The sequence below is a fragment of the Pituophis catenifer genome, unplaced genomic scaffold (assembly GCF_029215685.1).
Source record: "Pituophis catenifer annectens isolate HBS135680 unplaced genomic scaffold, rPitCat1.0.hap2 SCAF_6, whole genome shotgun sequence".
In the NCBI taxonomy this organism is placed as follows: Eukaryota; Metazoa; Chordata; class Lepidosauria; order Squamata; family Colubridae; genus Pituophis; species Pituophis catenifer.
Genome location: NW_027256886.1, coordinates 78,342,823 through 78,368,218, shown reverse-complemented (window position 1 = coordinate 78,368,218; position 25,396 = coordinate 78,342,823). Strand labels below are relative to the sequence as shown.

Sequence of the window (25,396 nt, the reverse complement as noted above, 5' to 3'; positions counted from 1 at the left end):
GGAGACCCCTTGTTCTAGATGGATCCTCAACATGAATTTCCCCATGAGAAGCATATCCTTCCATCTTGCTAAACTAGATCCTCTAACTCCTACCTACTACATTCACTATAAAGCTGCATAAACCGTTGCCCAGAAGCTGGAATCAGAGGCCAACTTGTGTACAAACACCGGAAAAAGTAACCGAGTTCTGCCACCTGAACAAATATATATTTGTTTATAATTTGCCTAATTCAACTTTGCCCACACGTAAGCAACAATGCTTTTTCAGTGGAAGTGTCAGGGAGGACACCAAACTATACAAATAGTGCAGTAGATGTAAACGTTATCCAGCTCCAATTTCAGCTTCTCGGCTTCCCCTGTTCTCAGCATAAAGCTTTCATTACAAGGTCAGTCCTGCACCACATACTAGAATAGCCCTCTGACAACAGAAAACAACAGAAACAGAACTGCAAAGCAGATGCATTTCAATCATTGCCTCAGCACAACTGTACAAAACAAGACTTTGATTCTGGTATTGCAAGAACAATGGCACAAAGACGTAGTTTCCATTATTTTGACATTAAGGGCATTAAGCCGGAATTGCAGTAATATATATATAAGCAGCCAACACGACAGCACTCATCCTCCTAGCGAGAATGTTTTATAACTTCTGCAGAAGACTTAGGGCATATTGGAGGAACATCTTTGTATGAGTAGTGCATGACAGGAGTCACAGACGCGAACCGGCTTTGGTGAAGATGGCAAAGGCAACTCGTTGTCAGAGCAGGCATTGCAGAAAATTTCCCCACAGTTTCTACAATGATGCTAAATAAAATAAAAAAGATTTTTATGCCAATATAATTTGTCTACTAAGCAATAAGTAACCAATGATAACTTCGGTCTACCAGCCTAGATACCTATTTTTGTGAGTTAAAAATAAATGTTCTCTACCAAACCTTAAAAGATATTTTATTTGGAAAATCATTACAGGAATTATCCCAATTTATTGACTGCTACGTACAGAACTGGTAAAATAGCTACCCTAAAATTTCTACAGCATATTTTCAGAGAAAACTGAGCCAGCCAAATGGCTGATAAAAATGTCCAAGCGCAGGGGTGTCAAACTTGATTTCATTGAGGGCAGCATCAGGGTTGTGTTTGGCCTCGGGGGGCCAGGGGGGGCGTGGCTAGCTCAACATCACTCGTGTCGGGGCACTTGTGGTGGCCCAATGCTCTGCCAGCAAAAACGGGCTCCCAAGCTCCGTGTTTGGCTGCGACGGCTTCCTGCAACCCTCTGCCAGCAAAAATGGAGCCCAGGAGGGCCATGGGCGGCCCTCCCTAGCTCCATTTTTGCTGGCAGAGGCACCACAGGCCAGTCCTTTGCTGTTTCTAGGACAGCCCCTCAGGCCAGATTTAAGCACCCTGCGGGCCAGATCTGGCCCCGGGCTTTGAGTTTGACACCCTTGATCTAGTGAGTGAAAATATGTTTTTATTCATAGCAACTGATAAAATTTACTGCACGTAATGAGCAGTACATCTTCTGGCACTTGATACATTGCCAGGTTTTAATCATTTTTAATTAATAAAAGACAAGACGACTTTTAATATAAACTCACCTTCCTCTTGGAAAGAGAAAATTCTTTTTCACATAATTTGCAGTGAGTAGCTTCTTTGTCCTTCAACCAGACCAGGCCCTAGTGAGGAGAAAAGACGCTGTCTGAACCGAACCACTCAGGTGCAAAACTATTGTTTTGTTACACGCCATTCAGGATTTACCAAAGGGCAACATTTGCAGAGTAAGCCTTTCCTAAGCAGATCAGAAATCTTTCAGTAGAAATTGTATTCTTTAAAACCAGAGTTTAAGTTCAGAGAAAGGGAATGGACTTCACTGCAAAAGTTATGTGTGAATTTGTTGATCCTCATCTGAAATATACTGAAATAGCATTTTAAAAAAATAAAGCTAGGAACAGAATAAAGATATACCAAAACATTTAAAAATTGAAATAGGTGTTCCCATCTTAACTGAAAGTTAAGATATTCTTTTAGAAAAATTGAAACACCAGTGTAAGCCTCCCGATGCTTCTGGAGTAGCACAGGAACATTTCTGGTAACATCAGACCAACATATCTCAAATTGAAAATATTTTGTACACGCTGGAATAGAACCCAAATGCACAATGACAATAGTCATATAACAATTTATGCTCCAATTTACAAAGGAACCTGTAAGTTTAAGGCAGAAAAGCTAATACTTTAAATTAATGAAAGAACCAACTCGGGTTATTGGTTACCACCCCAAATATTACTAACCTGAAGTGTTTTGTTTGCTTCTTTTATGTCTTCTATTTTAAGCTTTGATCTAAAGAGAAGACATGATTTAGAAATTACGGGCAATAAAAGTAAGGGGCACATACATCAGTACTTTTAGAGATTCTAGTCTGGAATCAAAAGGTGCAGAAGCTCACCCCTTTTCCTACTCAATGTGTACCTGCGGATAATAAATTCACTAAAACCTTTGCCATTTCTGGAATTAACTTAAGTTGTGTATTACTATGGAGGTTATCAGGCCCTATGAGTTCCACCCTGATCCCAATTTGCAAGCTAAATTAGCGTGAACTGCACGCTTTATAAGGAGAAGATGAACAGGTATTATTGATAAGACACTTTGGAATAATTTCTCCCAAATAGCCCAGAAAGAGACTTTTTCATAACTAGCCAAAATCATCTCTTTAAGAAGGCCTTCCTTATTTCTGGATAGGTGTCCTCACTGTGAGACTCCTATTTATTTGTACGGTTCTGTTTATATTAAACTACCTCATGTCCACCAGAGGCGGCCTTCAAATATTGAAAATAAAAGGGTAATTTATATACCCCAAAATTTAAACTCTTGGAGGTTTACAATACTCATGGCAATGGGAATGCTGCTGGGAAGAAGGGTGACGCTAATGTTTGAAGAGACAAAGATTCTGAGCCTGTGGATGGTATCAAAGAGAAAAGCTACGACGAGGACACTTCCTATTAACAAACTGGAAACATCATTCTTAGCAACTCGGGAATACAGTGCAAGAAACTGGCTGCACTGAGCAACAACTGCTGTTTTAGACATAAAGTTGGATGCTGCCACGCTGACAATCCAAAGGAAAAATGACTATATTTAAACAATAACATTTCCTAACTAGAAAACTGGCTATGTGAAAATGGTGACTAAAAAAAATTGACTCTTCTGATCAATAAAAAAAAGCTCAGAATATTTCGGGGGGGAACGACAAACATGCTTTTCTTTTCTTGGGAAATCTAACAAAAGAGATTCTGGATTTTGTAAGTGATGTATTTCTCTTGAGACCATAACACCTAATATAGTTACCACACATAATTGTTCACTTTTATCCGATGTCAATTACAAGGTACCCTGAAACCCAGAATTCCTTTAAGTGACCTAATTGATTGGTAGTTTGATTTGAAGTGAAATAAAGAACCTGGCTTTGCTTTCAGAATTTGTATATTTGTATTATTCCTATAATATTTGATAAATTTATTTCTTTATCCGTTTTGTTATTTAAATAAGTACTTGTTCGTTTTTTGTGATGACAAACTGCTGGAAGTTCTGGTCACTTTAAATATTTAAATTGTAATTTAGGATTCAGACACACGAAAGAATTCAAAATGAAAGCTCAGTAACATCAAGATATGAAATAAAAGTATCTCATTGTCTGTTTTAGAGCCCAATCTTAACTGTGGGACCATTCAGAAGTCAATCCCACTTAGCCTAGATATCTTGCAAGTAGAAAAAAAAGCTAAGCGAAGATGGTTTGGTTGTTTTCAAAGTAATTTTTCTTTCGAGCATCTTATTTTTACTGTTTCTTTATAATATGTATCAATAAACTAATTCATTTCAGTTCTGAAATTCTGAGGCTGAATTCTTTATTACTTGAATACCACACACTAGTATTCTTCTTAGGGTTAGATGGGCTGTAAAGGCCATTAAAGGCTTATCTTGAATAAAATTCATAGAAGGACCAATAATACCTGGAAAACATACTTCCTTCTCCCACACAAGTAGGTGTATATGTGGCATCTACTGCCCATGGAAGCTTCTGAAGATCTGGATACCTAGCAAGTTGACTTGGCTGTTAATTTTCACAACAGTCTGAATACATGTCATGTGCCAATGGAGCAGGAGTGGGCAACTATGCTGGCTCAGGAATCTGGGAATCCACAGGTCATAAAGTTGCCCACTCCTGCAAAAGAATATGAAATGCTTAAATTATAAATGATTCCTAATTAGTCCATTCCACATTGGGATACCTGGATAATTATGCCTCTTCCCTTTAAAAGAAAAAAAGGAAAATTACTCGCTCAGTTTGCCGGCTAATTCTTGGAGAGCTTCTTCTTGATCATGACAAAGATTTCTCAACTGCTTGTTTTTTCCCTGTAACTTTACGAATTCCTTAAATAGAAACAAACATAATTAATTGATACACAAAGTACAACAATAATTGACATTGAGAAATGTACATCAGGCATTTCTTTGGTTCAAATAGGCGCTCAACGAAAACTGGATTATCACATATTGATACCCACAAACTATTATTCAGAGGCAAGTGAAGGAATAAGGATTCATTTTATGTCAGAACAGGATAGATCATGTTTTTCAACCTTAACAAGTTTAAGATGTGTGGACTTCAACTCCCAGAATTCCTCAGCCAGCATGCTGACTGCAAAATTCTGGGAACGGAAGTTCACACATCTTAAATTTGCCAAGGTTGAAAAGCATTCGGATAGAGGAAAACAGGAAAAGCATCTGAACTGAGGCACAATTGTTTCTAAGGAGTGATGTGAAACAATATATCTTCAGCCAGCACCCTGAGACTTCAAATCCAGGAAAAAAGCAAGTGATTTCTCTTCATTCCAAGACAGAATGATTCTGACTTATCAAATGCTTGGATGGATGGACGGACGGACGGATGGGTGGATGCAGGGGTGAAATGCTACCGGTTCACTGGAACCGTTAGTAAAAAAATTCTTAAAAAAGTAAAAAAAAAAAAAAAAAAGTTCCGACAATCAGCTGTGCGACAATCAGCTGTGCCATGCGATTTATATTGACTAGAAAGCGGGGAATACTGCTTTCTAGCGAATCTAAATTGCACAGCACAACTGTTCCTCCCCCCCTCACTGTTCTACTTTGCCGAGTCAGAAAGGCTTCTTAGCGCCTGTGATGTGCATGTGAGCACATTTGTTTTTAATGGCCCCCTGCATGATGCCAATATATGAAAATTAAGAATCCCACATTAATTCTGTAAAATATCTAAAAGTAAAAGGAAATGCTAGTAAGCACTGATTGTTAATGTGAAGGTTGATAGGCTTAGAAAAGTATACTATGTCTGAATATTCCCATTTGATGAAACCGATTTCATTTCCACCTCTGGGTGAAACAAAGGCCCTGACTTCTAAACAAAGTTTATCAGCTCGCCTTACAAATGGCCATTTAGTGAATATTAGGCATTTTTAATATATTTCGGAGCTACTGATCAGGATCAGGATTCCCTCTTTTCCCCCACCCCCACCCATGTATAAGTGGTTGAAAATAACATTTTTGCTTGCCCCCACAAAGACCCAGTTTTCCACATTTTCCAGTCTGCAGCCTCTATCAAGGGAAGCTTCAGGCAAAAAAATTCTGCCAGCTCTCACCCTGGAAGTCTCCCACAGCCCACCTGCTTGTGGCCCTTTACCCAGATCCCCTCACAACCACCTCATGAAGCGTGCGAAGGCCCTTTCTGGTCTACCCTGTCCCTGTACTGTTTTTAATCAAGATTCATGTTTTGAGAAATTACTTTTTTAAGCGTAATGATTTGCTGAGTCTCTGTTTGTAGAAAACAAGTGGTTTCTTTTTCCTTTTTAAGGTCCTCTTCCATGGTTTGTCTCCATTCTCTTTCTATTTTCAAATCTGTCTCCAACTGACACCTAAAAATATAGAATATTTTAAAAATTCATTCAAGCTGGAAGAATGTTTTCAAAGCATTAGCTTCATTTTAATTAATGTAATCTTTTAATTAGTTCCAGAAACCACATGATAAATATTTAATCTCCTTTAAATCATAGCATTAATCTAATTATAGGTACTTGATATGCTCAATAGACCTCAGTCTGGTTGAGACGTGACAGCCCTCTCCCAATACTTCTCAGGCTATCCCAGGGAAGAAGCTGTGGATTTAGTCTCTGTAAGGCCCAAAAGTACGACAGGAACCAGGAGTGGGAGTTTTATAGAGCAAGACCCAAACTTGAAATAAGAAGGACTTTCTTGGCCATGACAGTTATGAAACGGTGGAACACCCTGATTCCTGGAATCATAGTGCTCCATCCCCAGAGGTTTTCAAACCAACACTAGGCAACAATTTGCCTGGGATGGTCCGAAATCCTTGTTCTGAGGAGAGGTTGAACTAGAAGATCCCCAAAAATCCTTTCTGACTTCACCATTTAATCATTCTATGACTATTCAACTCAAGATACATTATCAATGTACTATAGGAGAGCCAGTCTGATGTAGTAATGAAGGTGCTGGCCTAGAAACCAGCAGATAGTGAATTCTAGTCCCCTTTAAGCATGAAAGCCAGCCAAGTGACTTTGGGCCACTCTCTCTCCCCCTCAGCCTAACTCACTTCACAGGTTATTGATTAGGAAAATTAGGAAAATTAATAAAGGAGGGACAAAAATGAATAAATAATTCACTTAGAAATCATGGTGTTTCTTGGGGAATTTGTTTGAGAAAGAAAAGTGTTAAAAGGCAATGGTTGAAATACATGTATGGATATATTTATTTATTTATTAGAGTGGTGCCTCACCTTTATTTTGTTTAATTCAAGACAAGAGGGTATAATTTTTGTCAAGAGTATGAATATTGATGGACTGAAATAGATCAGTCAATTTATTTTATTTTTATTTATTTTATTTTATTTCCAATTTATATACCGCCCTTCTCCCTGAGGACTCAGGGCAGTGTACAGCCAGAATTAAGAACATGAAATACAAATATTAAAAAACAATTAAAATATATATAAATATGGCCCAAAAATTAAAAATCACAAACCAATTAAAACATTTAAAAATTTGTTCTTAAGCCAGCCCGGCTTGCTGGAAAAAATGGGTTTTAAGGGCACGACAGAAGGCACTGAGGTCTTGGATTCTCCTTATTCTCCCAGTTGCCTCCTGGGGGCAACTGAGTCAATGGGGACTGAATGGAGACATGGTAACAAGGTCAGCCAATGAAGGCTGTTTGGAAACAGAAACTTAAGCTAGAAGTCTGGGTGTGGCTTAGGCAACTGAGTCTGTGCAGAAGCTTAACTGCCCTGTATAGAGGAGGCTCTCTTTGTATTAAGCTCTGTGTTCAGCTCTGAAGTGAAACAAGCCTGGGCTTGTCTGCTCTGCTGAAATGAAACTAACTGTTCTCTCCTGCCTTGTGTTTTGCTTGTAACTGCTACTACGTTGAAGAAGAATCTATATTGGTATTGTACATTTATCTTCATGTTTTATTATGTATATAAAGAAGTTAATGAATCCTGCTGCATCAGTTTGCCTGTGTGTGCTTTCTGGATTTGATTTCTGCAACAAAATCTTACAATCTTTCCAACAACAGCCCTGAGAGGTGGGCTGGGTGAGAGAGGCCAACCTAGAAACATTCTAAGAGATGATTAGAACTCACCATCTCCTGTTCCTAATCCTGCGCCTTAATAATTTCCATGAAATAATATATTAAAAGTCTACACAAATTTCTGCAAAGAAAAATACTGCGTACCCAGGACAAGGTATTGTTCTAAATGGGTAATATAGTAAAAGTATACACTGACATTATATAAATATTAAAATGTTTATAATAAAATATTAAAAGTACTCTAGTTTCCCCAAAATCAATGTTACTTACACTTGGTTTTCCTTTTGGGCAATTTCTTTCTGAAGACTTTCAGATTTATTCATATAATCTTGTTTAACTTTCTTGTCCTCACTGTCTGCTTCCATGTGAGCCTTCTCTGCTTGCTGCAATCTGGTGTAATTCAAATCAACTTTGGGTAAAACTGAAGCTAGAATTTGGATGTAAAGGATGAAGACAAATAAAAGGAAAAAAATGGGGAAATAGAACATTTCTAAATGAAAACAAAGTTTGGGGATAAACTCACTAACTCAAATGAGAGACCCAGACAATGCCTACAAATTCAAATTAAGCATCTCACTATCACCACAAAACATCCATAAATTTCTCCATTTTTTTTTTATTTGGGATCCATGATAAACAGGCGCCATCATGGCAGAATGATACATATTTTAGGTTTCATACATACAGAGTGCTGAGCATTTAAGCTCTTACGGATATGATTTCTTTTTTGAAAAGGAAAAACCAAACTTCAAATAGCCCAGCCAACTGGCTTCACAAAAGAAAAAAAGGGCACAGGGACGTCCTCAAAGGCAATGAAAAGAACCATAATGGTGGCCCTGTCTATATGGTTGCAGCCACCATCTTGACTTTTTTTGACTTTCATCTACTGATTGCAGAACTCTGCATGGTTTAATTTAGGACCCAAATAGTGTATTTGAGACCCAACACAATACGTGCCAAGGAAAGTCGCTGGCTGTCTAATACAGTATTTCTCAACCTTGGCAAGATAAAGATGAGTGGACTTCAATTCCCAGAATTCCTCAGCCACAATTCCTTGCAGGGGAATTCTGGGAGTTGAAGTCCACACATCTTCAAGATGAGAAACACTGGCCTAATGCGGCTTGTCTGGCATCAGTTCTGTGGTCATTAACACTGGTCTAATGTAATATCTATGGTATTATGTAAATAGTTGGATTCCCACCCAGGGTTGAGAACAGAGAAGAAAACAGATATATACTGCCTGGCAGAGCAATCCACCTAGACTTTTCCTGTCACTTCTCTTCTGATCTCATATACAAGTTGCTCCAAAATTTCTTTCTAAGGAAAAGGGAAGCGGATGATCTCCCCATCTTCCCATGGATCATCTACATTCCAAGGATAATCAAAGTGTCAAGTGACTCTGTGCACTGAGCTTTTTTAGGCATGACCAGGGGTTGGCTGCTGGGGGTTCACAGGGGTTCGGGAGAACCGCTAGCTAAGATTCTGTGCAGTTTGGAGAACCCCCAAATCCCACTCCTGGCTGGCCCCGCCCACCCCATCCTGCCCCTCCCAGGAGTCCCCACGCGGCCTGTTTTGGATGCAGATAAATGCGGAGGCTCGGGGAGGGCGAATAACGGGCCTACCGGAAGTTCGGGAAGGCCGGAAACGAGTTCGTTTCTGGCCTCCAGAGGGACTCCGGAGTCTGGGGAGGCTGTTTTCGCCCTCCTGGAGGCTCGAGGAAAGTCTCTGGAGCCCGGGGAGGGCATAACACCTTCCCGCCATGGTGCAGGAGGCCAACTAGGCCATGCCCACCATGGCCACGCCCACACAGCAACCATGCAGAGAACCCCTTGCTAAAATTTTTGAAGCCCACCGCATGGCATGGCACTAGCCTCACTTTGGGGGGGGGGGGAATCTTGCTTTTGAAAACACTGCCTATGCCTAGAGAAGTTTGTAGAAACCATCCAGTAAACCTTTAGTAAAGAAGGTTGAAAGGGGATTTATCTTGAGCTCTAATGCAAGGGTGTCTGTTAGAAGGGGTGGGGGTGGAGTTAGTTAAAATATCCAAATGCCAGCAGCCACTTGTGCCATCAATGTCCCCCCCCCAAACCATGCATTCTGTGTAAAAAGGGGGCAGGGCTTCTGTTGCATGGCTGTGGCTGCCATCTTGACTTTTCTGACCCATCCACCCCAACACTCCTGCTCTATTGCTAATATGTTCCTAAAGCTCCATCTGTAAAGATGATTCCCCCTCAGCTTTAAAGGCAGAGGCGTGGGAGAAAGCCCCTTTCCAAAAAAACTAATTGTAAAAGCCTTTCTACCCAGGCAGACATCCAAGCACAAATGAATAATTTCCATTCCATGATTGAATGCTATCAACTATAAATAAAAAGTATTTCCATAGTCCCCCTTTCTTTTGTACCACAAAGGAGATGCACACATACATTCCACTGAAAGAGGTTTTTATGCTTCACCAATGTCCACCAGTTAATTTTCATTACACTACTTCTTCGGTTCAAAGCATGGTGGATTTCCAATTTAATTCCTCGTTTTAAAGCAAAATATAATTCTCCCAGCACAATTGTGGGGCACATCTACACATCTTAAAAACAACATTGTGCAAAGATTAATATATTCAAAGATCATCCGGAAGACCATGTTTAATTCTTGTCCTTATCAAAACACCAAGAAAAGATCTATGTAAACAGAGGATAAATTACAATCTGTAAGATCTTTTCTGAACCTTTTTCCCCCCTACCAGCTTCACTGTCATAAAAATAGTGCTAGCTGAATTTGAAGTCAGTCTCTGTTTATCATTTGCTAGATAATAACACTGTGATTTTGAAAAGATCAATTCCAACGAGAAAATGCTAAATTAAGATTTCTATGGTCACTTCCTTTCAGAAAAACAAAGCAGGAAATCGGTGTCAGAAACATGGTCTGATGAGAATACTACACTGACATCCGAAGTAAACCAAATACATGGACAATAGACTCAAATCCAGGCGTCATAACTCAAAGCTCATTTTCCTTGTGTAAAGCACTGCTGACTGTTTGCTCCATTATGAATTGCTTTGCAAGAACCGTGGCTTCAAAATGATATATCTTTAACCAGCTTGTACTGGGGCTGCCCTTCACGACTGGAGCATTTCACCAAAGTCATAGCAATAGTCCTAGTCTGCGTTAACAATTCTTTGTCACTTCAGATGTGAAATGGATAAAAATCAAAGGCAAAGGCAATAAAAACATCCAAAAATGTGGGATAAAGGAGAAAAGAAAAAGAAAGAGGAAAAACGATGTCAATAAAAGAATACTCCTGCTTACTAACGTTTTAATACATAATCATGTTTTTGTTCAATAGACTGGATTGAAAAAGAAAACAACGATGAGACTATGGATGTGTACATTTTTAAGCAATTAGAAAATCAACCGTTTTTTAACATACTTCTAGGATTGTGATTTGACAACTGCACTAGTGTGCAAATTCACAGGCCAGGAATTGAGGAAAAAAAGGAATAAGCGTTTTTGTGTATCCTGTTCTAGACCTCCTCCCCAGGGGTGAAATCCAGCAGGTTCTGACAGGTTCTGGAGAACCGGTAGCAGAAATTTAGAGTAGTTTGGAGAACCAGTAGCGGAAATTTTGTGTAGTTTGGAGAACCGGCAAATATCACCTCTGGCTGGTCCCATAGTGGGGTGGGAATGGAGATTTTGCAATACCCTTCCCCTGGAGTGGGGTGGAAATGGAGATTTTGCAGTATCCTTCCCCTGCCACGCCCACCAAGCCAGGCCCATAGAACCGGTAGTAAAAAATTTTGAATTTCACCACTGCTCCTCACTTTGCTTCTCCCAGGAATATGAATGGCTAAGCAAACTGGAAAGCTCACTCTGATATGTTTAGCATTACACTTAAATCAGAACACGAGTGTCCTCAAGGATGTGTTGTAATCAAAGCCCTATTCCTTTTTCTGTGCAAGACAGTGAAAAAGATGTAGGGCAGAGGTGTACAACCTTGGCAACTTTGTGGATTTCAACTCCATGGCTGGCTGGGGAATTCAGGGAGTTGGACACCCCTCGTGTAAGGTTATTGATCAAGGCTGATAATTTTTTTGAAACCCAAGCCTGCAGACACCTCCAACCAGGATAAATGATTTATTTCACCATAAGTCTCAATTTGCTCTTGGCTTCTTAAGGAAGAAATAAGATGGGCTTAGATTTAAGGCTGAATCAACCATGGCTAGAAACATCGTGAGTTCTCTACTAGAAATTTCTGCTAACAAGTGAAACCAAGTCAGAAATAAAGAGTAACACTCCCTCAGAATACTGCCATGGTAAGTAAAGGTAAAGATAAAGGTTCCCCTCACATATATGTGCTAGTTGTTCTCGACTCTAGGGGGCGGTGCTCATCTCTGTTTCAAAGCCGAAAAGCCAGCGCTGTCCAAAGACGTCTCCGTGGTCATGTGGTCGGCATGACTCAACGCCAAAGGCACACAGAACGCTGTTACCTTCCCACCAAAGGTGGACCCTATTTTTCTACTTGCATTTTTTACGTGCTTTCGAACTGCTAGGTTGGCAGAAGCTGGGACAAGTAACGGGAGCTCACCCCATTACGCGGCACTAGGGATTCGAACCATGGTACCAATTCTCTAACTTTAATATCTACAGCCTCAACTCTAGGGTTATTTTACAAGCACTTAAGCTCTTATGTACATCTTGCCTTATATTTAATCTCTTTTCATGGAACTAATATCAACAAAAATATAACCTGCTTCTGAAATGACTCCATTTTACATGCAACCTGCTGCATAGATGAGGAAACCAGTTAACCAAAAAAAAAAAAAGTCTTTGAAAATTTGAATTCTATAGCCATCAGCCAATCACAAAATATAGCAGGTCATGTGCAAGCTGAGCCTCCCAGGATTTTCTGACGGCCTGATAGCTGCTGGTATCGGAAGGCTGTGCAGGCCACATCTAGCCAAAAAAAGAAAAGAAAAAAAAAGGGGGGGGGACAGAGCCCCTGGATTGGACTGAAAACATTCCCTGTGGCTTTGCTACCTTTTAACTCATCCTTCAATGCATCATCAGGCTACAATTGCATTTAAAAGGAGATCTAAGTCTTATCCTCTACTGCCTCAGAGTTTGCTGCTCCCAGCACAGTATATATTTAGGTCAAAGGGAGCTTGGAAGAATTGCTAACAATATGGTAAAGTCAAAAGGGAGGAACGCTTTGGAAGAGCTAACTGTAATCTGCCTAATGGGCTATAATGAGCCTTGGTGGCGCAGTGGTTAGAGTGCAGTACCGCAGGCCACTTCTGCTGACTACCGGCTGCCTGCAATTTGGCAGTTCAAATCTCACTAGGCTCAAGGTTGACTCAGCCTTCCATCCTTCTGAGGTGGGTAAAATGAGGACCCAGATTGTTGAAGGCGATAGGCTGACTCTGTAAACTGCTTAGAGAGGGATGTAAAGCACTATAAAGCAGTATATAAATCTAAGTGCTATTGCTATAATGTGATTTAGAGCAGAAAGGAAGAGTGGATTCCTGCAACTCGGGGAGGCGTCTTCTGTGTTTCACAGAAGTATGTGAAAGCAGATCAGTTTGAATTATGGCTGTTCTTGCATGAATATGTATTTAAAGTTAAGAGCAAGTTAAATGTGAAAAATTATGTCCTATTCCTTTTGGCTCAATATGCAGGTAACTGGGTTTAAAATCTGCCAAATTAACATGTAGTGCTAAGCCAAGGTCTGTGCCATGTTACTTAACATAAGTTGGATCAAACCCAGTTTCTACTTTCCTTCCATCACCACCATCAGTTAGCCAGACAAACTTTTGAAGTGTTTATTTTGATTTTTTTTTTTTGCAGATGCTCAGCTCGTCAATGCATATGAAATAGAGATCGTGGTTTTTAAAACAAGATCTTAAGCCATGGATTATGAATCTGGGCATTAAACTGAGCATGAAAAATAAGTGGTGATTATATAAAAAATACAATTAAAATTTGCCAAGGTTTGTACCTGAGAGGAAGATATAAGCCCAGGGCTTCTCTTGCACTAACATGGGCAAGAGAAAATGAGTAAGAAAAAAACTTTAAAAACTCATGTTGTACCTTTGTTCCAGATGCTTCATAGTTGCGGTAATCTCACTAGTTTTATCCTCCAGGCGACCAATTATTTCATTCTTTTCTTTCATGGCTTCATCTGAAAACTATTATTAGAGATTATTCTATTACAATATGGTAATTGTCATGCAGTATAGCTTTTCTTTCTTCTGCTGCTCTCTTCTCTTGGAACCAACTCTGAATGCTGAAATCTCTGTTGAAAGTAGCAGTAGTATCCAGTGGTGGGATTCAAATAATTTAACAACCGATTCTCTGCCCTAATGACTGGGGTGGTGGGCGTGGCCAGGGGGTGTAACAGGCAGCACTTGGCCTCCTGCACCCCCCTGGGGGCAAAAACGGGCTGTGGGGGGCTGCGCTGCACCCCCCCCCTCCAGCATGCCCTGTTTTGGGCCTAGTAGGCCTCCCTGCAGCCTTTGGGAGCAAAAACGGGCCACGGGGGGGCACACACCCCCGCATCCTGTTTTGGGCCTAGTAGGCCTCCCTGCACTTACCTGGGAGCCAAAACGGGGTGCGTAGGGACTCCTGGAAGGGGTGGGGTGGGGTCAGATATCAATTTAACAACCAGTTCGCCCAAAGCGGCTGAATCCCACCACTGGTAGTGACCCTATAGGCCACGCAGGGGAAAAAAACAACTCCTGCATTTATCAGGACAACTTCAGTCCTGCAAAACTACTGCATGTTTTTCAGTTCCAAAAACACTTCATATACTCAATTGACTTGGAAGGACAAAGAAGAGGGGGAAATGGAGCTGATGTCAGAATCATATCTGTATCTGATTAGATGGCAATAATAAAAAATTAACCTTCAAGATGGGCATTGTTTTATCAATGTGTATGAATAGGGAGGCCAGCGACCAGTGCTTTTTATTTTCCTTTAGTCTTTCTTGAAGGGAGAGTACAGGGAGTCCTAGTTTAACTAACATATTAAGCAATCTATGGAGATTCTCAGTCATCCAGGTTATGGTTGTCCCAAAGGTGCTTTTTTCAAGAGGCAACTGGACTTTCTGATTTTTCTTTGAAGACGTTTCGCTTCTCATCCAAGATTTACAGCTGAAGAAGCTTCTTGGGATGAGAAGCAAGACCAGAGGTGGTATCCAGCTGATTCAGACCGGTTTGCTCGAACCGGTAGCAGAAATCACGGGTGGGCCTGCCCCCCCGCCTTAGTTCCAAGTCATGCTATTTAGGCACGTTTTTGAGGCCGGGCACATGCGCGGAAGACACACGTGGCAGCAAAGCGCATGTGCGGAAGGCCAGGCGCGTGCGTGGATGGGGCACATGCGCTCACATTTGCGAACTGGTAGGGAAAGTAAGTGAATACCACCCCTGAGCGAGACGTTTTTAAAGAAAAACCAGAAAATCCAGTTTGCCTCTTGAAAAAGCATCTTTAGGATATTTGGAATTGGCAACTCCGTTCTAAGCCATGTTGTTGTTAAGTGAACCATCACGTGCCATAAAGGACTTATGATCTCACTATAATCGCACCTGTTTGGCGGACGTATGAAGCAAACTGGTTGTTATAACCGGTGAACCCCACCACTGGATCATTCACATATTTATTGATGGCTGATACTAAACAAGCATGGCTTAGCGTATCATAAAACCATTCCATGACTCTGCCTAAATGGCATTGTCACCCCAGATAGATGCTTTAGGATAACAGCCAACAGTTAACCCTGAAATCCTAGGGGAGGAAATCAAACCCCCAAACACCACCAGACACCACTACATTACACTTATATATTTTGGTTTCAAAATATAAATAATGAACTACCTGCAGTTTTTGATACATTTCTGTATTTATCACTTTGACTTCCTCCAGCTGTTGCCGCAGATTCATAAGAGTGTCTTGCTTCTCATGTATATCTTTCTCCAATAACTTCATTGCAAGTTCTATCTCATGCTTCATACCAACCTGGACCATCAATTCATTCTCTATATCCTACAAAAGGTAAAAACAAACAAGCCTACATCTTCCCAAAATCTTGTGTTTAATTTTAGATTGAACAGTTCTAGCAAAACAGCATGACTGATGATTGACAACTGCACGCAACTACCTAAGTATCGGTCGTTCTTGCAATACAGCTGTAATTGAACCTACCCATTGCAGTCATATGTCATAACAGTCGTAAAATGGGTCAGTCATGTCACCAGAATAATTTTACAACCTTTCTTGCAATAGTTTGTCATGCCCCCGTCAGAGTCTGAATCTGAGACAGAAGATGAACAACTGAGAGAGAGCGGGAAAGTGGCTCCGTTGGCTGTGGAGGAAACTGGGGAAGGGCAAAGTCAGGCTGGGCAGAGCAGGGGAGAGGTAAAACAAGGGAGAGTGGGTTCAGATGAAGACCAAGGCCCACACCCTCCTCATCCTAGGGTGTGCAGAGAAGAAGATAGAAGAGAACAATGGGGGTTGTGTGGCTTATGAGGAAGGAGAGGGCCCAGATTCCCTTCACAAGGCACACCTGGGGATGGAGTTTAAAGGAGAGGCAGGTGGGAGGGGCATTTGTCAGGAACAAACACTGAATTCATCTAGTGTTGAGAGTTGTGGCCTGCATTCCTGGCATTCCTCCTGACTGTTTGAATTAGTGCCATGCTTCTGTGTGCTTAACTTGTCTTGCTGGAATTATTCTTTACTTCTGGGACTCATTATCTCGCCTTGCTGGAGTTATTAATTGCAGTCATTCTGCTTACAGCGTTTGGACTGGGGTATCTGCAGCCAGAAGCTGCTGCAGGTTTGTGGCAGAGTTTTTCTCCAGGCCAGAGAGTAAACGGGACGTTGGGGGCAAAGTTGGTGCCAATAAAGGGACTCATACCAGTTCTCTGGCTGTGTTGCCTTCGTGCCACGCCCCGGGTCATCACACAGTTGTTAAGCAAATAGCCATGGTCATTAAGTCGTGAAGTGAACCAGTGATTTGCTATGGGCACAGTTTTGCTGAAAACTGGAAGTGATAGTTTTTGGCAAACGTGTCATAAAATACAGTCACATTACCGCAGGATACTGCAAACAGCTATATATGCAACTGTGTTGCCAAGCCTCCAAAGTTCAGTCATGTGACCATGGAGGAGGTTCAACTGTCAGAACTTTAAATCTTAGTCATAAGTCCCCTTTTTAGGTCAGTAGTAACTCTGAACGGTCACCAAGGACTACCTCTATGTAACTCCAAGGAATATGTAGAACCAACCACTCACAATTTATATAACACCCACTCACTTGTCTTAACTGTGATTCTTCTCGAAGCTGCCTATGTGCTTCATTGTACATTTCATCCAGGCTCTGTCGGGAATGTTTATATGTCTGAAGTTCTGCTTCGGCATCTACTTTATTCATCTACAAAAAAATAAGGAAAATTATTGTACTTAAAAACTTTGGTATTCAGCAAGAGACCTCTTCCTAGAGCAGGTATGTCCAACCTTGACAACTTAAGATTTGTGGACTTCAGTTACCACAATTCCCTAGCCAGCCATGCTGACTGAGGATTCTAGGAGCTGAAATCAGGGGTAGGTTGTAAATTTTTTTTACTACCGGTTCTGTGGGTGTGGCTTATTTTGTGGGCATGGTTTGGTGGGGGATAATGTGACCAACTTTTTTTTTTTACTTTTAAAAGCATTTTTTCTACAACCTTAAGAGGTTGCAGAAAGAAATGCTTTTAGAAGCCTCTGACGATCCCAGCTGAGCCGCGTGATCATCAGAGGCTTTTTTTTTTAACTTTTAAAAGCATTTTTTCGGCCGAAGAGATTGTAGAAAAAATGCTTTTAAAAGTAAAAAAAAAAAAAAAAGCCTCTGATGAGGTGGGCAGGGTAAGCAAGCGGCGACCGGGCCGGGGACCAGTTCGGGGGCATGGCCAACCAATGTTATTACCGGTTCTCCGAACTACTACAAATTTTCACTACCGGTTTTTGGGAACTGGTGTGAACCGGAAGCAACCCACCACTGGTTGAAATCCACAAGTCTTAAAGTTGCCAAAGATACACACTCTAGGTAGCAAGAACACCTCCTGCATTTTCTTCGTGTTTGTGATGAGCTGGGGACAATGAAAGGGTATTATGTGGAACTATGCATGTGTCAAAAATGATTTAAATCATATATAAACTACCCATTTTAAAAGTATTGTAATATGTATAAATATTATTGAAAAGGCTGAAAAAGGCTCCTTCTATAGTTTGGAATCTGCCGTATTTGTTACTGCTCATAAAATGTTCCTTATGGCAATACTGTTATGAAAACTTCATCTTCGATAAGCCAGTGAAGAACACAAGGTGAAAGTTTTAAGTTTTTTTAAAACGGGGGTTGGCAACAGATTCTCCTTTCAAAACCCCAGCCGTAACTTGAGGTATGAAAAATTTAGCCAGGCCTCATTAATTCAGTGTGTAGTATGCTTATGAATCTGGAGCATCATGCTTCCATATCTCCTATGCACCAGTGGAATAGATGAGAGCAAAATTTGGACCCGTTCTTTGTTGCAGAGAAGTCTGCAAAAATTTAAGAGGTAAAAATGTGTGTCTCGAGCCTTGCAGCACTATAACCCTTTACCAAATGTAGGGCAAAAGTTTCCACCCTGTTTACTTCATTGATGTCATGACATGATAGTTGTTCCTCAATTGCCCCTTTTAATTCTTTTACTGACTCCACTTATACATCTTTGAAATGGCCACAGACTGTCCTTCCTTTGGCCTGCTGTTCTGTTCTTGGAATGGCCCATTTGTTAATTGACCCACTAAAATACCAAGTGATATTCCCACTTCACTGTCTTTTGCCTCAGTTGCATGTCAGTTTTACTTGCCTGTCCTACTTCGTAAGGTCTATTTTTATCCCATTTTTCAGCTGCTTCACCATTTTTCAGTTCTTTTCTTCAAACTCAAACCATCCTGCTGACTTCTGCAGTTTTAAAAAGCTCCCTCTGAATATTTTGTGGGTGGTTACTTTGTCTTTCTAGACATTTTTCTACCCTGCCTACAAAATCTTTCTAATTTTACAGGTTTAATGTTAGTTCAGATTTAAAAAATGTTCCCCTATTTCCTAACTATCTTGACAAGGGGATGTAAATATATTTTGCAATGAGTTTAGCATGAATTAAATGCCCCTTCGTGGCATGGTATATTTACAAGTGACCTTCCAAAAATATCTCCCTGAAGCTGTTAGCTAGATTCTTGAAGTACATAAACTGATTAAATATTACATTTTTATAGAAAATTACATTAAAAATGGCAAATTGTGACATACAAATCATGAATTATTTTAAAATATCATACCTCCAGATGATGTTGTGTTTTCATTAAAATGAGTGTGTTTTCACTTCTTAAGTGATGGTTTTCTTCTTGTAGTTTAATGATGTTGTTTTTAGCTATCGCCAACTAAAAGAAAGATAAAATGCAAAAATTTGAAAAATCCAAAAGTTTTCAAACACCAAAAAAAAAAACCCAAGTCCAGACCCAAAATGCTGCATGAAAACATCACAGTCTCCTAATCACATCACTGGACTACTTCAGCCTACTTATCCAGGGCTTATTCATTCAACCTATTCATTCAACTATTGCCAACAAACAAGGACTCACGGCAGTTGACAGGAAGCAGAAATCCAAAATTTGCAACTGAAGAGATTAATCTCAATTAAAACCCAACATTAACAATAGCTAAGGAATGTTTCATTTGCAGAGCGCCATGACTTTGGGCACTCGTAAAAGGCCGTGTACCAGGCAGAGATGCGGTATCATTTAAAAGAGCTTGCCAAAAGGATTCCTGTAGTAAGCTATTTCCACAATTGCAAAGGAATTTACACACACACACACACAAATCACAGTTATACCAGTGGTAGGTTTCCCCCGGTTCGGACCGGTTCGCAAGAACCGGTAGTAAAGCCAGCAGGAGGCTCTGCCACTGACCCGGACGTCATCAGGAGGCTTCTGTGCATGCGCAGAAGTGTGCAAGTGGCCCTGTTGCAAACTATTAGTAAAGGTAAGCAGAACCCACCCCTGAGTTATACCCCACTGCAGTTCAGGGGTGGGTTCTACTTACCTTTATTACCGATTCGCAATGGGGCTGCATGCGCATGCACAGAAGCTTCTGCACGTGCACAGAAGCCTCCTGATGACGTTCGGGTCAGTGGGCGGAGCCTCCTGACGGTTTTACTACCGGTTCTTGCGAACCGGTCTGAACCGGGGGCAACCCACCACTGCTGCAGTTGTACACAGACTCTCAGCAGCTAGAGAGAATGTTCTCTCAAGCTGCTGAGAGACTGTTCTATGAGTTGATGGATCTGGACTCTCCTTCCATAATTTAGGTCCACTTCCAGGTTGTCCATGAGGCTGTCCAGCTCTTCCATAATTTAGGTCCAACACTTCCAGGTTATCCATGGGGTCAAAAAGATCAAGACAACTCTGGCAGGGCTTCAGTGGCATGGTCATGGCCATCTTGACATTTTGGGCACCATTGCAGATGCTCCTACTTACTGTATATGGCAAAAAAAGTATGTTTGTACAGATGGACCAGGATTTCATGGCTAACTGCAGCTGGGCAAAAAGGAGAACATCAAAGCAACTAGGCCACCATCCTCATGCTGCTCAGATGTTCTGTAACACGCAAGGCATCTCTTGGCCAAGGGAAACATCTTGGCTGAAACAAACCAAAACAAATCCCAAACTAAAATAAAATAAAAACCCCAAACGGAAGTAAAGACTGCTAATTTCAACATATTAATGAAATTAAAGTATATATTGCTGAAAGACAATACCTCTTCGATTAATTTAGTGTTTGACTTCTCTAGTGAATCAACGCGTGTGTGGAGGCTGCCGACTGTACTACTGAAAAGGATAAAAAAAAATAATCTTCAGAATTATTTCTACAATTATGCAGTAGTACAAACTGATTTACAAAACCTCCTAGCAGCAACTCGGTACCCAGAAACAAATGCATCCTGATACCTGATACCACTCCTCAAAATATACAAAGTGTTTTCTATCAGATTTTTTTTAGACTTCTATCTAGCCTATAGCCCTGATGTAGCCCAAAATCAAAAAGGTCTGATCCAGTCTAGCTTTTTGACATCACCCAAAGATGGCTAACTGCCGGTTTATGACAAGTTTAATGATCATTCAAAATAATGATGGCCTTGGAAAGTGTGTGTTATGCCTTATAAAGCACTTCCCACCATTATAAAACATTTGCCTGCCCATAGTCACATGAACTACATTTTGTGCATTTTGCAATCAACTTGCAATCAACTTACAACCAGTTTCAGCATTCAGAATCAGACTAGAGCTGGAGGGGATCTTGGAGGTCTTCTAGTCCAACCCCCTGCTCAAGCAGGAGACCCCATACCATTCTGGACAAGTGACTGTCCAGTCTCTTCTTAAAAACCTCCAGTGATGAAGAACCCACAACCTCTTGAGGGCAAGCTGTTCCACTAGTTACTTGTCCTCAATGTTAGGAAATTTCTCCTTAGTTCCAGGTTGCTTCTCTCCTTGATTAGTTTCCATCCATTGTTTCTTGTCCTTCCCTCTTGTGCTTTAGAAAATAAGCTGATTGCCTTCTCTTTGTGGCAACCTCTCAAATACTGTAGTACTGCTATTATGTCACCCCTAGTCCTTCTCTTCTCCTTTAGACTAACCAAACCCAAATCCTGCAACCTTCTTCATATGTTTTAGTTTCCAGGCCTTTAATCATTTTAGTTGCTCTTCTTTGCATTTTTTCCAAAGTCTCAACAACTTTTTTGTAACCAAAATTGGATGACCAAAATTGGATGCAGTATTCCAGGTGTGACCTAAGGCTTTAAAAAGCGGTACTAATACTTCACTTGATTTTGATTCTATCCATTTATACAACTGAGGATTGTATTACCATATTTTTCGGACTATAAGACGCACTTTTTTCTCTCTCAAAAGGGGACAAAAATGTCTGTGCGTCTTATAGACTGAATATTACCAAAGCCCCGCCCACCCACCAGCCATTTTTTGTCCTCTGCACACCCTGTTTCTGGGCCTTTTTTGGCCCATTTTCAAGGCTTTTTTTGGCCTGTTTTCTAGGCTTTTTTTGCCCATTTTCGGGGCTTTTTCGGCCCGTTTTCAAGGCTTTTTTCAGCCCAATATTGGACTTACAACTGAAATTGTCTCCCAACTGTGATCGTAAGTCAGGGACTAACTCTGATTGTTACATTTAATTTGTTCTCCTCTTATGATCTAGAGAAGACTAATTATTACTATTAGCCTTCTTGATGGGTTCTCGTAAAGAATGTGAGGGAAGGAGGGAGGGAGGGAGGGAGGAAGGAAGGAAGGAAGGAAGGGGGCAAGAGCAAATCACTTCTGAAAAAAATTGCCAAGAAAACTGCAGAGACTAGTCCAGGTAGTTGCCAGGAGACACACATACACACATTCCAGGAAAAAAAATGTGATCATGTGTGCAATGAACTTGAAAAAGGGGCAGGTTTTGATCTTGTGGTAGTAGTCACCATCTTGATTTTTAACCCGCTCCCCATCCATGGATTCAAAAATGCATTTCACAGCCCTTCCCAACATATCTTTTTCTATTCATTATTCAATAAATACTAGTAATTTCAATACTTGATAATTATCAAAGTAATTGTTTTTAAAATAGAAGGCACCGTTCCCTACCACAACTTATGCTTACTTCAATTGCCGGTTTAATTCTTCAACATAATTCTTCTGATCCAATATTGCAGCAACATGGTCGTTTCTAAAAAAAAAAAAAAAATTAGTTTTAGTTTTGAATATTTAATGTTTAGTGAGACATTTGATCTGAGATCTTGAGTGTTGAGAACTGTATGTGAAAAATTTCCATTTACTATTCCAGAAATATGTTGTCTTAATAAATGTTCTCCATAAATTAAAAAAAAACAATATCTGAATTCTTGACTTGGCTTGAAATCTAGAACCTTCTGTGTGATTAGCACTAGTATTAACTGGATAACCATCATCAACAGACTTAGAGTCTGTTAAAAAAAGGTTTCTTTTGATTTTTTTCAAAAAATTGGAAATTGAACATTGCTCTAAGACTGGGATGGGCAACTATGGTCCCTTTACGACCTGTGGACTTCAATTCCCAGAATTCCTGAGCCAGCATGTCTGCAGGTCATAAAGGGGCCATGGCTAGCTCAGGAACTCTCGATGTTGAAGTCCACAGACGATAAAGGGCCCATAGTTGCCCATCTCTCCTTTAAGGATTCACATATGACTTTGATTATCCATTTCCTCAAATTTGTATTCAATATTGATAGGTTGACTGTTCATACATCTGTTCTGCATTTCTGAATTAAACAATCCCCTTTCATTAAACAGGAGACTCTGTTGATTTTTTTCTTAGTTGTTCCATGATTTCTGCTTTGTGCCCTTGAAATCTGTGGCCTCAAAATGTACAACTTTTTTCACAGAGACTAAATGTTATTATTACTATTATTTTCCACACTTGGAGATTTACATAACAAGAGAATGTAGTAAAAGTAAACAAAGATAAAAATACACACACACACACACACACAGAAAACACTTATATGTACAATCAGTAAAATAAACAAGGGTAAATAAGAGTCATCTTCTAGATGGGGACATAAAGTTTTAATAAATCAATACCATATTTTTCAGACTATAAGACGCCCTAAGAAGAGAATGTTTTTGGCCTCCACATGCCCCATTTTCAGCCCTTTTCCAGCCTTTTTTGGCCCATTTTCAAGGCTTTTTTCTGCCCGTTTTTGAGGCTTTTTTCGGCCCATTTTCAAGGCTTTCTTTGGCCCGTTTTTGAGGCTTTTTTTGGCCCATTTTTCCCGAAAAAATGGGCTGAAAAAGGCTAAAAAACAGGCCAAAAAAGCCCCAAAAATAGCCTCGAAAATGACCCTGAAAAAGGCCTGAAAACAGGGCGTGTGGAGGACAAAAAATGGCTGGCGGATGGATGGGGCTTCAGTAATATTCGGTCTATAAGATGCACAGACATTTTTGCCCCCTTTTGGGAGACAAAAAAGTGCGCCTTATAGTCCGAAAAATACGGTAAATTGCTTCTGGACTTTGTGCTTGAGGTGGAAAAATGAAACTTTGACTTTGGGTTTTGCTGATTAGATAGGTTTGTATAGAAGTGACTAGTTTATATTGCTATTTAAAAACAAAATGTTCAGGCTATATGTTATTAATAGAAAGTCAATGCTTTTCTTTCTTTTCCCCTTTCCCCCCTTTGCCTTTTCCTTTTCCCTTTTCCCTTTCCCCCCCTTTATTTTCATTTTTCTATATACATATTTTATATTTTGATAAATACATTTTTAAAAAGTAAAATTTCGCCCTTCGCTAATTTGAAGAGAGTCAGTTCGAGCTCATGGTTATAGTGCTGGACAAGAAGTATGGAAAACTGAGTCCTACCCCAGCTTTAAGCACAAAGCCAGCTGACTGACTTTGGGCCAGTCCCTCTCTTTCAGCCCTAGGAAGGAGGCAATGGTAAACCACCTCAAAACATGCAAGGACTTGAAGGAATTAGAAAAACAAAGCCCACCCAACTTCCAGAAAGCCAGCCCTGAGGGGCCAGATTAACATCTCCATGGCTAGTTCTTGCACAGCATAATCCAGCAATTTCTGGCCTCAGCCCTGTCTCCCCTCCCCCCCCCCCCCCCGGTGAAATCAGGGTAACAAGAGCAATTCATGGATCTGGTTGGAGTAGGTGGTTATATAGGTATGCAATATGTGAGAAGCCTTAGAAGGCTTTGAAAGTTGGAATTAACCCTCATTAGGTACAACATGATATAAAATGGATCATGCGTAAAAATTCCCTTCTTCTGAATATTTCCCCTTATATTCCCCAGGAATATTTTCTGTGAGGGGAAGGAAACTTTTGATTTCCTTGCAGGATGGTGGGTTTTTCAACCATTTAGTTCAACATGATAAAAGTTCTACTAAAACTCACCTTTTTTATATATATATATATATTTATTGCTTACATATGAATATATTGAATACTGTGTAATTGTCCCGGCATTCCACTTACCATAAAACAAAAGTAAAAAACAGAATAACATATACTATTTTAAACAGTGCTACTGTTGATACACTGTTTCCCCCAAAATAAGACATCCCCTGATAATAAGCCCAATCGGGCTTTTGAGCGCATGGCAATAAGGCCAAGCGCTTATTTCAGGGTTCAAAAAAATATAAGACAGGGTCTTATTTTGGGGAAAACACGGTAGTTTCTGACATCATATTCTAGTATGTCAACTTATCTATCATTCTAATACTTACATTCCTATATTGATATTAACAATAATATCTCTTTCCATATCCATCTAACCTGATTCTTTCGCATTCCAATTTCTACCTCGTGTCTCTAACCATTGATAGAATCTATTCCATGCTGAATAGTATTCTGTATCTCCTTCATCTTTTATTTTTAGTATTAGTCTATCCATTTCCGCACCATCTAGTATCTTCCTTATTGTCTCATCCTCTGAAGGGGTGTTTTGGTTACTCACCTTTCTTTATCTTCAGTGTCATCTTCATTCTTTAGGTACATGGAGAAATCAATTACGCCAACCTTTAAAAAAAAAAATCCAATTTTGCAAAATGAAATAAAGGACCAGCTAAGGGATAAGCTTCATTCTCCTGGAATTCCAGATTTGGTATTGATAACATTAATGGATTGGATTATATTGACCAAGGCCATTTTGCAACAACCCATCTCCCCTGCATCTGCTCCCAGGGGT

At 40.3% G+C, this 25,396-nt stretch overlaps 1 protein-coding gene across 1 annotated transcript in view; it reads right to left on the bottom strand.

Moving 5' to 3' along the window:
* Window positions 1–620: 620 nt before the first annotated feature.
* The window catches only part of RUFY2 (RUN and FYVE domain containing 2), a 36,040-nt gene continuing 11,264 nt past the window's right edge, over window positions 621–25,396 (bottom strand). Inside the window, exons 6-18 of the mRNA XM_070944835.1 lie at window positions 25,166–25,227; window positions 22,333–22,398; window positions 20,441–20,510; window positions 18,963–19,064; window positions 16,924–17,040; window positions 15,487–15,654; window positions 13,705–13,802; window positions 7,894–8,013; window positions 5,810–5,939; window positions 4,331–4,425; window positions 2,289–2,337; window positions 1,596–1,673; window positions 621–804 (exon numbers count right to left, since the gene is read on the bottom strand). Coding sequence (XP_070800936.1) covers window positions 661–804; window positions 1,596–1,673; window positions 2,289–2,337; window positions 4,331–4,425; window positions 5,810–5,939; window positions 7,894–8,013; window positions 13,705–13,802; window positions 15,487–15,654; window positions 16,924–17,040; window positions 18,963–19,064; window positions 20,441–20,510; window positions 22,333–22,398; window positions 25,166–25,227 — 1,299 coding nt within the window. The 3' untranslated portion in view covers window positions 621–660. The remainder of the gene's footprint in view (window positions 805–1,595; window positions 1,674–2,288; window positions 2,338–4,330; window positions 4,426–5,809; window positions 5,940–7,893; window positions 8,014–13,704; window positions 13,803–15,486; window positions 15,655–16,923; window positions 17,041–18,962; window positions 19,065–20,440; window positions 20,511–22,332; window positions 22,399–25,165; window positions 25,228–25,396) is intronic.